The sequence below is a fragment of the Rhinatrema bivittatum genome, chromosome 1 (assembly GCF_901001135.1).
Source record: "Rhinatrema bivittatum chromosome 1, aRhiBiv1.1, whole genome shotgun sequence".
Lineage (NCBI taxonomy): Eukaryota > Metazoa > Chordata > Amphibia > Gymnophiona > Rhinatrematidae > Rhinatrema > Rhinatrema bivittatum.
In genome coordinates this window covers 46,975,443-46,991,254 of record NC_042615.1, presented here as the reverse complement: position 1 = coordinate 46,991,254, position 15,812 = coordinate 46,975,443, and the positions used below count along the sequence as shown (strand labels likewise).

Sequence of the window (15,812 nt, the reverse complement as noted above, 5' to 3'; positions counted from 1 at the left end):
GCAGCAGCGAGGCAGGAATTATTCCCTCTCTACAGAAAGCTACAGTTTGAGCAGATGGTGGTGATCAAGTGGATCCTCTGGCACAAAGCAGAAGGTCCCCTGTCATTTTTTATTTTTTTTTTAGAAATATTTTTATTGAAGTTTTGATATTACAAACATAAACTAAATAACCTACTAATCAGAACACCTCCTAAACTACCTCCCACTTCCAACCCACCCTTCCCACCCCCTTTACTCCGGCCTTGACAGTTTTGAACGATTGTACAAATTTTAACAGGTTTATATATATATATATATATATATAGGCCTATAAAAGTAATTAGGATAAGTGATATGAGTAATATGAACCCCGTTGCCTTCCAGAGAACTGGAATCAGGTCCAAATGGTTGTTTGTTGAAAGGTGAGAGCTCAGTTGAAAAATTTGGATATTAGTCTTCCTGGTTTGTATATGGAGATGTTAGATAAGAGCCTTGTGGAAAAAAAAATGCAACCGGTTTGAAGCACAAAGTGAAGCAGAGATGTCCATTAGTTGTGGAAACTGGGATAGTCTCAAGAATTATAAAAATTTAGTACGATACGCTGAGCAATAGGTGCCAAAGCTCTCTTCCGCAAATGATCATATTTCTTGTATTTCCCGATCTTGCTCCATTGTGGGTGCTAAATAAATTAAAAAAGCAGACCATATTTGTAAAACACCAACAAACTTCCTTGGCGAGGTATTCTTAGCGATTGCATACTCTAGGGAACAGAGACGGAGCATGCTCTGAAACCAGTGCTCATGGCTAGGCCCATGATTGTCAACCCAACATGTTAGGATAACTTTCCTACCAATGAGCCCAGCTCTCTTAAAAAATAAAAGGAGTTCAGGGTTTAAATTTAGTTTGTAGTGTTTCGGAACCAAAGAACCACAAGTTGGGGTCTAGGGGTAGGTTTATTTTAATTAGGCCTGCACGTGTGGTCTTTACTTCTGCCCAAAACTCCAAGACTTTAGGGCATTCCCAAAAACAGTGGCGAAAGGTACCCTCTTCCCCTCAGCACTTCTGACATAACTTCGATGTGCTTATCTTAAAGTAGAAGGCTCAAGATGGGGTGATATAGGCTCACCAAAAAAATTTATAGTAAGATTCTCTTAGGAGTACATTGTCAGAGTTGTCATGTAAAGTAGCAAAAATGTTTCGGAACTCTTCTAAGGTTAACAAAAACAGCGGCCAGTCTACCCATCTTGTGTATAAATTTTCTAAAGCTGGTAATTGGCTGATAATCACTAAGGTTTTATAGTATGTAGATACTGTGGGACGTTGTCGTTTTCCCAGATATATGGTATCTCACAAATTGTTATTGTTAGGGGATTCCTGAAAATAAGTCAACTTGCTGTTAATGAAGTGTCGCACTTGCAGGAAGGCAAAAAAATCAGTGTGTGTGAGTGTGAATTTGTGGCACAATTCGGTAAAATCCAGTAAATGTTCAGATAAGGGATCAAACATTTGATAGATATATGTAAGATTTTGTTTGTGCCATCTATTAAAGGGCTTTGCATTCAAGCCGGGTGGAAAAAGTGAATGATTGGCTATTGTTAGGAGTGAAGTTAATCGAGACGAGTAGTGGGGGAGTTTGCAAATTTGCATCCACACATTTCTGCATGTACGAAGAAAGATGTGTTGCTTAAGATTTGGGGGGATTAGGTGGGAATCTATCTGAAGGAAAGGGTTTAATGAGGAAACCCCATACCATTTTAAGAGATTTTTGACATGGAATAAAATTTGAGGTGGTAAAGAGCCAATCTCCCACATATCTCATGCTACATGCTAAATTATAAAGTTGTAGATTTGGGCACCCCAGTCCACCTTTATCTGTAGGTCTCTTGAGAATTCCTATCTCTGGCGGGGGAGACGAGCTAGAATACCAATGGGAACGGAGAGCTCTGAGAAGGTGTTTATGGTCTCGTTTGGAAATCCAAAGAGGTGCCATTTGTAAGATGTACAACTGCTTGGGAAGAACCACCATTTTGTAAAGCTGGATTCTTCTTCTATTAGGGAAAGAGGTAGCAATTGCCAGCTTTCCAGTGTTTCGTTTATGTGATTTAATAATGGTTGAATGTTTGCCTTATATACATTATCTACATTAATCAGGATTTTGATGCCTAGGTATTTCATTTCTCCAATTACCCATCTCAGAGGAAAAGTTCCAGGCCATCCAAGTTTAAGAGTGCCTGTAACATCAATAGCTTCAGACTTGTCCTGATTAATTTTCAGGCCCGAGAACTATCTAAAGTCGTTCTGTAGTTGCAATACTGCAGGGAGGGACTGTTGTGGGTCAGTAAGGAAAACTAAAACATCATCCACAAACGCCGCTACCGTGAAGTGGTGCGGGGGCCCTCCAAAACTTCTAATGCGGGGGTCTATCTCTGTCTTTCTCAGAAGGGGATCTCTGGATAAAATATAAAGCAGTGGTGAAAAGGGGCATCCCTGTCTTATACCACTTTGGATGCATACATCCCCTGATAGGCATCTATTGACTATGATACATGATATTGGCCGAACGTAAAGTAATAGTATATATTTCAAAAAATCTCCCTGGAAATTAAATCTTTGCAGTGCCGAAAAAAAATATGGCCATGAGACTCTGTCGAATGCTTTCTCAGAGTCGACTCCGATGGCCAAAGCTGGGGTGGAGTTTACTTGGCAGACCTTTAGAGCCGTCGGTAAACTAATAATGTTCGAATTCGCCTTCCTCCCCTTGACAAACCCTACTTGATGTGTCAAAATTAGAGCAGGCAGTAAGATGTTTAATCTGTCAGCTAAAACTTTCGCTAACATTTTTAGATTGCAATTTAAAAGCGAAATCGGTCTATAAGAGTAGGGTAGGAGGGGATCTTTTCCAGGTTTGGAAAGTATTGTGATGTGAGCCAAATTAAAGGTTGTCGGGAAGATCCATTTAGCGAGACCATCTAAATAGAGATTTGTCAAGGGGGTGACCAGGTTTTCTCACAGTATTTTATGAAAGTCATGAGAATCTGTCGGGACCTGGGGATTTGCCAGATTTTACAGATGCAATAGCTTGCAATACCTCATAGGTTTGAATTGGTTGGTTCAAAAATTCCAATTGACGTCCCAAAAGTTTTGGGAGTGGAAGATTTTGAAAGAAGAGGTCCTTTACCTCTTTCTCTTCATTAGGATCTGTGGTGTATAAGGTCTCATAAAAAGTACGAAAGACCTCACATATGTCCTTTTTATGGGTAACTAGTTCTTTATGATGATTTCTCATATGGGCTACAAAAGTATTTTGTTTGGTGGAACGCAGTAGGTTTGCCAGGAGATTCCCAGCTTGTTTCCAAAGCAGAAAAGGTGTTGGCCCTCTTTTTGTAAGGTGTACTGAGCTTGCAAGAGGAGAAGCGTGTTCAGACTCTCCAGAATACTGTAATATTTGTGTCTCTGAACTTCAGAGGGATCTTGTATCAGTGTGAATTTAGCATCTGCTAGTTGTGTTTCTAGTTGAAGAATGCTGATATGTAGGCTTTTATTGCGTGATTTAACATGTGATTATCTCTCCTCGCAGCACTACCTTGCCAGTTTCCCAGTATATGAGGGGTTTGGACATTTGGTTGATTGTGTATGGCAAAGTCCTTCCATTTCTCTTGTAAAAATTTCTAGAACCTCGTGTCATCCTTAAGCTACCCGGGAAATCGCCAAACTCTTTCATAGTCTTTGCCATTTGAAAATTTCAGAATAGCAGAGACTAGAGAGTGGTCAGAGATTGTTTGTAACTCGATATCTGCTCTAACTATTGCGTGAAATTGAGATTGAGAGACCAAGATGTAATCAATTTGACAGAGAGATGAATGTGACCTAGAGATATGCATATAATCTCTCTCTTTCGAATGAAGGGACCTCCAGATATCCAAGAGCCATAACTGATGGCAGAGGAACGCCATTCCTCTCTTTTTTCCGCCTCTGTGTCTCAATAGCGGTGGGTTTTTATCCAGTGCGGGGTCATGCGTGCAGTTGAAATCTCTCAACAGAAAGAGTGTGCCCTGTGAATGTATGAGTGGAGAATTCAATAATTTAACAAAAAAAAACATGTGAATATTCATTAGGAGCTTAAACGTTACATATTGTGACTAATAATCTATTCCACTCTCCTTTAAGAATAACAGATCTACCCTCTGGGTCTTGTGTGCATTTGATTACCTTAAAGTTAGCTGATTTATTTATCAATATGGCAACTCCTGCTTTTTTACCTTGGGCTGCTGAATAAACACAAGAGCCAACCCACTCTCTCTTTAGTTTTGCACTTTCCCCTGATGAAAGATGCATCTCTTGTAAACAAGCAATTGCTGCTTGTGCTCATTTTAAATGTTAGAATTTTTTTCCTCTTAATGGGTGATCCCAAACCATTCACGTTCCATGAGAATATTTTATTCATAACTCTTAGGCTCAGAGCTATCTGTATGATATAACCATAAATCCATGTTACCAGGGGAGGCTTCCAGCCCAACCCACTCATCTGTGTCTCTCTCCCACCTCTCACACGAAGAAAGAGATCATGAGAAGAGCAACACACAGAATCCTTGGGTCGAATAACCTCCCTTACTCTGATAGCTTGTAAAATAATTGCTAAACCTTAACAACATCACAATTTTAGAAACTTTAAGTCAACTCCAAAAGTAAAGCCATATTAGAACTCTTCCTAGAAAAAAGGCGAGAGTAGAAAACCAGAATATCCCTTTCCCAAACGACCCTTTTCTCATCCCCCAACTATAAACCATATTTCTATATCACCCCCAGTCCAAACCCCCCCCTTCCCCCCCGATCTTCGAGGGAATGGAGTCATGCCTCTTTGTGGACGAGTGCCACACTCCCGATCGTATTGTTATAATCTGAGAACATTCCTCAAGCATAAGGTGGAGGCCATGAACTCTAGGCTTTATAAAGTGTAAAACATACGATAGAGTTCTTGGCCATGTAAAATTAAAGTCCTAATAATGGGGTAGAACATGGTGAGGACGAGTTTTGCAGATTATCCAAATCAGAAGTGGGAAAATCTTGTTAGGACGATTTCCATCGGACTGTAGGTGTTCAGAGAGGTTCCCAATTTGTCCCTACCTTAGCAATAGGTGCTGGCTGTTCTTCTTGGGTCCTCTGCTCCTAAAAGGTCTGACTGAGAGACACATTTCTAGCTCCCGTTTCAAAGATTGTTGCATAGTCCTGCTTTAGTTAGACTACGTTCTTCAAACCATAAAAAAAAAAAAAGGCAAAAGAACAGCGCTGATTCACAGCATATTAAACTGAGAGGGGACCTCTTGAGCAGAGCCGACATTCCTGAAATAGCGAGATAAGTATCAAGTCTTTTTCCTCACTTCCTTGTAAGATAAATATTGTCCTGTCTTGTCAAGCCAAGATTCCTCAACAAATTAACTGTGTCAAGAGAAGAAAAACTTCACCTGCAGTAAAATGGCTGCCGGAGCCATCCATAGACGCAGCGTGCATTAACCCTTTCATAACTTGGCTCATCTTGGTAAAGTTTCCAGAAAGTCTTTGGCTGTAGTTGGCCTGTCAAAAACATTGGATCGATCACCATGCCGTATTCGCAGCTTTGCCGGATATTGCAGTGAAAATCTGATCTGTCTCTGATAGGGAAGGGAGTAAACTGATGAGTGGCTCTTACAGAATTCAGATACCCTAAACGAGTAATCCTGGAATGTGCGGACGCTGTGAGTTTTATAGGAAATGTCTGGTTTTTTACTATATGCTTGCCAGATTTCATGTTTGTGAGCGAAATTGAGGACTTTCGCTTTTACAATGCAGGGCCTAGCTGCTTGGTCTTTTTTTTGCCCCGAATCTGTGAGCACGCTCCACAACAAATGTCCCTTTGAGGTCTGGTAAATCTAACGCCTCGGGAAGCCACGATTCTAGCAATGATTTTAAATTTCGTTCCTCGACAGATTCAGGTATGCCCAGAAAACGTAGATTTGACCGGCGAGCGCTATTTTCCAAATCATCTAGTTTTTCACTGAGCTCCGTGATCTTTTTCTCTTGGGCCGCCATTTTAGTGGCGACCGCTAAGGATGTCATCTTCAAGGATGGATATGCGGCCCTCAGCCTGGTCCAGTCACAGAACCAATTCAGTGAGTGTGGTGTTCATGTCAGAATTTTGTGTCACGATTCCATCTAATTTTTTGTCCAACGCCGCCCGGTTTGCCTCCTTTATGTCAGCAATGGTTACAGCTGAGGTGGGGGGTTTGCCCACAGAGTCACCTCTGCCCGTCATCTTAGGCTCCAGGCCTCGGGGTTTTTCTTTTTCTTTCTTACCTCCTTTGGGTTGTCATCGTTGGGGAAGTCCGCTGCATATAATGCACTATTGACATATGCTTGAATCAGGTTACGAGACTCTCACCTGTAGTCAGACGAATTTAGCTGATTGTGGGAGCTGGCACACGAAGCCGGTGAGAAACCCTCCTTCCCGGCTCACCACATCACGTGACTCCTCCCCCTGAACCCAACTTCTAAGCCCTGTTACTTAGCAACAAGTTCTAAATTCACTGGGGATGGAAGCTGGAGCTCTCTTTCTTAAAAATCTCCCATATAGGTGGTGCGTGGATATAAATGCAGACTTAGTGACTGTGCCGGTGCTATTGAAAAAGAAGAGAGATTTCCCATGAGAAGAAGAGAAGTTTTTTTTGCCTCCCCAGAAATATTTGCATCCTAAGATGTGTTTTTCAATCCCCCTCATTTAGATTTGGCTGTGAGTTAGAGAGTACTGTAGCACTATGAAGCTGAAGCACTATAGAGAGGGCTCAGATTTTGCCGTCCACACCAATAGCCTCAGCGATGACCAGCGCTCTGCCATGCAACTGCTGGGGATGTTCTTTAGAATTACACTGCAGCTGTTTTGCCCCAGATGTGCATCAGTGTTGGCTCTCTCCTCATTTTCACCTTGCAAATGACTTTGATCCTTCACTGTGGAGAATTTAGACTTTGCTCAGTGTAAAGCTGATACTGGGTTGTATTCACTCGGGGCTTGTCTGCACCTCTTTCTTCAGTTCTCTCGTTGCTTTTGCAATGCCAGCACAGTGATCAAAGCACAAATAATGTGAATCTCTGTTCCTCCTTAGGAAGCCTGCTCTTCTTTCCCTTTGCTTTCTAGAACCACCATGGTTTTCTTTTCCTTTTTTTGGAAGAAACCAGGTACCTGGGGCTGGGATCTGGCGCATTTGGAACCAGGGCTGGGATCTGGCGCTATGAGCCTGAGGAACACCCCCTTTTTTTTTAATATCTCCTCTCATCTTTGTTTAGTCCGATCATTGCAACAAAAGTCCTCTGCCAGGGGCCATGCACCAGGGCTCCTTCCAGAGCCTGCACTCAGGGGCCCTAAGCCTGGCCACTAGATGTAGCCACTGAATGATGACTATAACTGTATCCCCCCACTCCCCCTGTCCATTGTCTGTAAATTCTTCCTCCGCAGCTCCCCAGACCCAGCTGACCAAAAATCAAACCCAGGCCCCTTCACATGACTGTGTGCGGCACTCCCTCGCCATTTCTCCCTTTGCAGCAAGCAGGAGTTGCATTAGGAGTTTATATTCCAATTCAGAGAGTGGTTGATTCAAAATACCCAAATGAAACAATTTGGGATACAGAACTACCTTCCACCCCGTTAATGACCTAAAAAAAGAAATAGTTTCCACCCAAAACCCTTGAATACGTGGACAGCCCCACCACGAATCATAAAATGTTCCCAAAGTCCCACATCCCCTCCAGCACTCTTTAAAGGGCGGGAAGTTTAGCGGGTGTTAAGTACCAGTAATATAGTATCTTATAGCCAATCTCCATAATGGCTGTGGAAATTGAACTTTTTTTTCACACAGTGGCTTTCCTTTTATCCGCCTCCCCAGGCACAGTGACAGGCACACTCCCAATCAGAAGGCAGGACTGCTTTTTCATAAATCCTTCAGAGTCTACTGTGAGTTTCAGGACTACTTGCCTACGTTCCGGATGCCAGTCCTTGCCTTCCGATTGGGTGCAGCTCAGAACTCTGCCTTCTGATTGGGTGCAGCTCAGAGCTTTGCTTTCTGATTGGGTGCAGCTCAGAACTCTGCCTTCCGATTGGGTGCAGCTCAGAGCTTGGAAGTCTTCTTCAGACACGAACTCTGACCTTTGCAGTTTCCCCAACTGGGTTCCTCCTGATTTAAAACTTACTCAATTCTTATAATTTTAATTTAAACCTCTGGAGGTCAATATTCAGAGCATGTTTAGTACTATTTAGCTGGATAAGTGTAACGTATGCGGCTAAGTAGCGGCCGCTGATTATGTGCCTATGTTCAGCAGCCACTGCTTAGCAGCATAAGTCATGTATATGGCTAAAGCGTTAGCCACATAATTTGTTCATGTGTAGCGGGACGGATTGGAGCGAAGCAAGTTATCTGTATGAATTATGCATCTAGCTTGTGCTATTCGGTCTTAGCTGCATAAGTCAACCGGCTAAGCTACGTGTGCCATAGAGCAGGTCTAAACTTAGCCAGTTACAACTCGGCTAAGCATGAATATATACGCGTATATTCAGCAACATAGCTGTGCTGCTGAATATACCTTGTAACTTCGCCGGATAAGTCATATCTGGCCAAGTTACTTAAACGACCAGCTTTGAATATTGACTTCCTGGTGTTAGCTTGTCTTCTCCCAGTAATAATATCTTGCAATTGAGGTCCAAGCTGGGGACTTAACCCCTTGGTTTTGCCGCAGTGCAGTTGTGGTTATGTCTCTGATCACTCCCTCGCACACTGGTGCTGGGCTTGGGGAGAGAAGGTTTTTGCTCCATGCTCTGCCCTGCCTTGTTGAAGAAAAGTTTAATGAGGAGGTTTAAATGTTCCTTCCAAGCTCTGCAATGTTATTTATATAGCAGTACCAACACTCCTTTAGAAGGTACAACTAACTTAAAAATGAATTTTCTCTCTTCGATTGGGTCCCACACTCTGGTTCCCTAGTTCCTCTGGGCTGGGGAGCGTGCACACATGTCTTGGTAGGGACCGGTATGGGCTCACATTGCTACTAGTGGGAAGCTCAGAGTTCATGGTGCGCTTTTCCTTGAAAGCACAATGGTTAATGACCTCATTTTGGACGGCTAGTTTGACCTCCTAAGGAAGCGCAAGGCTGTGAAGCATCGCTGCAAAGCAGTTTGGCGTGGCTGGAGTTCAGATCCACGCTGGTGGGAAACTGTTTTAATAAAGTATCTTGATTTTTTTGAAAACACACCGGCTAATAATTGTACAGAAGTCTTAACCACCTCACTTTTAGGCAACACCCTAGGACCGGGCAACCTGTTACAATGTGAGATGTGTGAGAAACATCGCGGGGAAAGCTAACTGTCTTATGATTTATATCGTTTGTTTGGTTTTCTATTTATTGTACTAAGTTATTGTTCACTACCAGTTCATGTTCCTGTTTAAATGCGTTGGATGTAACAGGTTGTTATAAATGTAAACCGGAGTGAAGGCATTTTTGTGCTATACCTCGGTATATAAAAAAACTCCTAAATAAATAAATAAAACTGTAAACTGGTTTCAGTGGGGCGTTGTTCTGGAAACGCATGCCTTCTGTGGGTTTGGCGTGGCATCATGTATGAGGGGGGAGAGGGGACAGAAATGCCGGGAATGGAATTGCAGTACTTCCTCTCGGTTAACCTGTCCTCGGTACGTGCATGGGCAAAGCTGCCACGTCCTGCTCTCAGTATGGGCCGGCGTTTGCAGCATGGCTAGGGAATAGTGTTTGCTGTTACAATGTCATTTTGTTTTGTTTGTTGGATTTTATTGTATGTTTTGCAATTTTCCGGTCTACATATGTGAAGATATGATAATACTCTGGGGATGGACTCGTCTCATTGCACCCAGCTCAGTACCTGTCCAATTTGTGGGGCTGTAGTGCTACTTTCTTGTCATCCCTTCTACCTGCCTTCCATATCTCACTAAAACTTTTTATCTGTTGCGACAGCTGCCAATCAGAAAGAGCCCTTGACGCTTACATTTCAAGTAAAGGAAGAGCCAAAGGATGAGGAGGCCGTGAGCCCACCCTTGCCCCAGCCCAGCTATGCATACAACCAGAGACCCGAGACTCCTTGCGTGAACGTCCCCGAGGTGAAGTTCAGACCACAGGACGTCCCCACTGACATGCTACGGCAGGACATCTCCGTGAAGGCAGCGTCCGAGCTCCTGATGAAGCTTTCAGGTACCTGGCTTCTTTCAAAATACATCACCCTGCCGCTCATTTAATCGCACGTCACATGTTCGTCTAGCGAGCAGTATCCAAGCGACCAAAAAATCCAGTCCCCGTGACCTCGCAAACGGATCTGCTTTTCAAGATAAAATATGCAAAAGAACCGTAGTCTGAAACCTAATCTCTGTAAAATTACTGCTTGAATATTGAATGGGGTCGGCCTTAAACCTACTCCCGCTCCTGGGGGCTGGGGGTTCAGATGCACAGGTGAGCAGGTCTCTGCTCTGCAGGACCTTGGTCAGCACGCGTCCAGTTCTGGCACCCACGTAAGAGCCTTAGGAGAATTGTCTTTTGGGTGGATATCGCATGGAAGAAGTCTTCATGTTTTATTGATATCCTGAGCGTGATTATTACCGTGTGGTTCTGCGCTGGGAAGGGCTAAACCTTTTGCCTTCCTGAGGGAGGTGTAGCTGTGTGCTTCCCGGGTGGCAGCAGAAAGGAATACTGAATGAAACGGAAATCGTTACTGCTCTTCCTCAGCCGCAGCTCATATTTGACATTGGCCAGCCAGGAGGGGGGGGGGGGGGGGGGATTTTTTCATTCTTAAATACATGAATAATGCTGTAGACGTTTTGGTTATTTTTAATGCACCAAAGTATCTTTATGCGGTGTATGATTGTTTTTGTGATGTTGTGTTTGTTTTGAATTAGGAATGTTATCCGACTCACCATGAACCGAGGAGTGTGCGCGTAATACATTTTGCATTCTTTTTATTGTCTCTCTGTAACGTGGCTGTCCCCCATCTGCCTCTCTGGTTTGGAATGGCTCTCCTAGAGGAAATTCCTGAATCAATCAGGAGGTGTTGCTGTCCTCATAATCTGCTGTGTAGGTTTGTGCGTGTGGGGGGCCTCGGTAATAAGAAGCGAATCCATGTTTGGTTCCCCTGTTTTGTCTCTTCCGTTTCCATTCTGTTACCCCTGAAGAAGCCACTTCAGCCCAGGTGGCTTCAGGCCTTTCAAGCAGAGATGTACAGGGGACAGGCTTGTAGGGTGACGGCACCACATGCGGCCGCAAAACAGCAGGAAATACAGTACACGGCTTAAAACACGCGGGGCAGAGGCAGGCAATTCCGGTCCTGGAGGGCCGCAAGCCGGCCGGGTTTTCAGGGCATCCACAATGAATATGCATGAGATGTGTTTGCTTGCAGTGGAGGCAGGGCAGGCAAATGCACGTCCTGAATGTTCACTGTGGATAATTTGAAAACCCGGCCGGCTTGGGGACCAGAGTTGCTTACCCCTTTGCTACAGGGGATATCAATCTTTCAGAGGAGGGTTACTAAAATGGTGCAAAGTCCGCACACCGAGCTCCAGGCTCCACAGCAGCAGTTAGAAAATGTGGCTTTTCAGGTTTGGCAGCAGTGGTTCTGCACATTTTGCATGTTTTATATTAGTTGCAAAGCACATTTTCCATTTAAACAAGTTTTTTCCATGCTTTTTCATGAGTCCCATACATTTTTTGTTCTTTGTTCTTTTCTTTCTCAACTTGTTCTCCATTGTTTTTTTCCATCTATTTTGTTTTTTATTCCTGTCTTCTCCTCTCACACCGTTCACTACAGCCCCTCCTCCTCCTCCTAACAGGTGATAAATTCCTTCATTCAGCTTTCACCACTTCCCCAGTCGCTCTTCTCCTTCTTCACTCTCTCCTCTCTCTCAACACTGTCTCCTTTATTCCCCCTCTTCTCACCACCGTGCTCCTTCTCACCATGGGATCTCTAGGGTTGCCATCCGGTGCCGTGTCCTAATAATCCAGTCCTGATTTGACCATAAATGTCCCTGCATTTAGACTGCAGCTCCAATACATCTGTGAATACAATGTGGATCCCAAGTAGATGTGACATCACTTCATCCTGAGCCAACTGCTAAACCCTCAGCTTCTCTACACCAAGTGCACATTTCAGTTCCCCAGCCAGTGCACGGCACTCACGCTGGCTTCTTGGACAACAGGCACTCTCCCACTTCACAGATTAGTTTGGAATGGCGGTATATAAAATGTTTTAGCGCCATACAAGAACTCCATCCTACCGGGTCAATGCCTTTGGCCATATAGGAACCACAGAGATGTTGACCTGAGAGTTTAGCAGTTGGCTCAGGATGACGTCTTGTCATACCTACTTGGGATCCACATGCATTCACAGATGTATTGCAGTTGCAGTCTAAATGCTGCACAGCTATTTCAGTTCCGAGCATGAGGTGCAGCAGGACAAAATCAGCACTCTAATTGCAGCCCCTGATGCAGCCCATGTTATAGGTGAAACTCGGCCAGAATCGAGCGAATTGGATTATCCATTCGTTATTGTTTCAACTTTAATCTCCCTAATAAATATTATTCAAGAATTAAGACGACTGGTCAACGTCTTCTTTTCTGTTTCCTGTTAGAGAGCAAGGCCAAGTACTACATGTTATGTATATCTGAGAGAGAGAGAGGCCACATGCTACATGTTCTGTATGTCAGAGAGAGAAAGAGGCCACATACTACATGTTATGTATGTCTGAGAGAGAGGGGCCACATGCTACATGTTCTGTATGTCAGAGAGAGAGGGAGAGGCCACATGCTAGAGAGAGAGAGAGAAAGAGGCCACATACTACATGTTATGTATGTCTGAGAGAGAGAGGCCACATACTACATGTTATGTATGTCTGAGAGAGAGAGGCCACATGCTACATGTTCTGTATGTCAGAGGGAGAGGCCACATACTACTTGTTCTGTATGTCAGAGAGAGAGGCCACATGCTACATGTTCTGTATGTCAGAGAGAGAAAGAGGCCACATACTACATGTTCTGTATGTCAGAGAGAGAGAGAGAGAAAGAGGCCACATGCTACATGTTATGTATGTCTGAGAGATAGAGAGAGGGGCCACATACTACATGTTCGTATGTCAGAGAGGGAGAGAGAGGCCACGTACTACATGTTATGTATGTCTGAGAGAGAGGCCACATACTACAGGTTCTATATGTCAGAGAGAGAGAGGGTCCACATACTACATGTTCTGTATGTCTGAGAGAGAGGCCACATACTACAGGTTCTATATGTCAGAGAGAGAGAGGGTCCACATACTACATGTTCTGTATGTCTGAGAGAGAGGCCACATACTACAGGTTCTATATGTCAGAGAGAGAGAGGGGCCACATACTACATGTTCTATATCGGGTGGGCAAACTGTTTTGTGCTGGGGCCACATTACAAGTTATCGAGCATAACAAGGGCCGGAGGGTAGGACAGGGTGTGTCAGGGTGGGATGCGGTCCTCGACACAGCAGTCAAATCACCACTTACTGCAGGCATTTTGTTATACTTGAACTTGGTTTGTGGGCCCTTGGGTCATGGAGAGAACTCACTCTACCCACAGGGAATAGCATATTTGTGTGTACGCCCGACTTACACGCATATATGCCGATTTTACATGTGGAAAATGTTTGAAAATTAAACGATTATATATGCGTGTAGGTCGTGCATACACACACAAATGTGCTATTTTGGAAACATCGCAAAATACGTGTGTAAATGTCGGTGTGTGGGGGGAAGGGGAGGTTCTGGGGCATTCCAGGGCAGGGCTCTGACGTACCATACATGCATAAGCTGCTGTTTTGTAAGTGCTGACTATAGCCAGGGAAGTCATTTAGACAGATATCTTTTCAGTTATCCATCTAAAAGGCTTTTGAATATTGACCTACAGGACGTCTGAGCATGCAAGTGAATCATAATTACAGTATAACGGTGGTGTGAAGGGGGAAAAGCGGAGGGGGCTGATCTGTTAGCAGAGTGATAAGAAGGTGACGGAGAAAAGAGAATTGCATCTGGTAGTGAGTTAAAAAACCCAAGTTAGTACTGAATCCTGGCAAATTTCAAAAGCCATTTATGCAAATTATGCTAGTCACATACCTTCTCCCTAGCTCATCTTTTGCATCCTCGGTCCCTGTTTCACACAACACCCTCCCATCCCCCATCCTCCCCACTCCCAAGGTGGTCAGGTGGCAAAAGGAGGACAGCGAGAGCTGTAGCAGATCGAGTTGTGTACTCCTCCTCTGCTGGCTTGGTCCGGCTGCTGCTTTTGAAGCACGCAGGGCACTGTACAATCACGTGGTTCGAAGCAGCAGCCAGGCCCGGGCAGCAGACGAGGAGGAGGGCATGGTTTGGGATGCTGCTGCTGTCCTCCTCCTGCTGCCTGATAAATGTAAGAGGAGGGAACCGGCCAGAGAAGGGGTAAAGGAATTACAGATGATCCGTGACATTGAAACATAGACACATAGAAATGACGGGAGAAAAGGACCAAATGATCCATCCAGTCTGCCCAGCAAGCTGATGGTTGTAACTACTGGCCATACAAGCCACCTTTATAATTATCAGTTTCCCAGACTGTCAAAGTTAGGGCTCTTATTGGTTGTTGTTTGAGTCCAATTCCCCGTTCCCTCTTGCCGTTGAAGCAGAGAGCAATGTTGGAGTTGCATCAACAGCATAAAGGCTTATTGGTTAAGGATAGTACCGCCATATCAGCAAGTTAATCTCATGCTTATTTGTTTTCCCAGACTATGCAATTCACTGTCCTCATTGGTTGCTGCTGAATCTAATTCCCCTTTTCCTCTTTTCTCCCTGCTGTTGAAGCAGAGAGCAATGATGGAGTTACATCAACAGCATAAGGGCTTATTGGTTAAGGGTAGTAACTGCCCCACCAGCAAGTTACCCCCATGCACTCTTTCTTCATTCATATCCTCTAGCCTTAAGGGATCCACAGTGTTTATCCCATGCCCCTTTGAAATCTTTTACTGTTCTTGTCTTCAGCACCTCTTCTGGAAGGGCATTCCAGGCATCCACCACCCTCTCCGTGAAGAAATATTTCCTGACATTGGTTCTGAGTCGTTGTCCCTGGAGTTTTATTTCATGACCCATAGTTCTACTGAATTCTTCCCAACGGAAAAGGTTTGTCATTGATTGTGCATCATTAACACCTCTCAGGTATCTGAAGATCTGTATCATAATCTCCCCTGCACCTCCTCTCCTCCAGGGTACACATATTTAGATCTTTCAGCCTCTCCTCATATGTCATCTGATGGAGACCCCCCCCCCCCCCCCACCACCACCATTTTGGTCGCCCTTCTCTGGACCGCCTCCATCCTGTCTCTGTTCCTTTTGAGATACAGTCTCCAGAACTGAACACAGTACTCCAGGTGAGGCCTCACCAAGGACCTGTACAAGGGGGTTATCGCCTCCTTTTTCATACTGGTTATATCTCTCTTAGTGTAGCCCAGCATTCTTCTGGCTTTTGCTCTTGCCTTGTCACATTGCTTCGCCGTCTTCAGATTGTTAGACACTATCACCCCAAGGTCTCTCTCTTGTTCCATACACAACAACCCTTCATACCCAATCACATACAGCTCTTTTGGATTCCCACACCCCAGATGCATGACTCTGCACTTCTTGGCATTGAACCCCAGCTGCCATATCTTCGCCCACCATTCAAGCTTCCTTAAATCGCGTCTCATCCTCTCTACTCCTTCTGCCATGTCCAGTCTGTTGCAGATCTTAGTATCATCCACAAATAGACAAACTTTACC

At 44.3% G+C, this 15,812-nt stretch overlaps 1 protein-coding gene across 1 annotated transcript in view; it reads left to right on the top strand.

Annotated features, from left to right (window-relative positions):
• Positions 1-15,812, top strand: part of ZNF827 (zinc finger protein 827) — a 377,001-nt gene that overhangs the window by 214,962 nt on the left and 146,227 nt on the right. The window contains 1 exon segment of the mRNA XM_029601924.1: positions 9,982-10,215. Coding sequence (XP_029457784.1) covers positions 9,982-10,215 — 234 coding nt within the window.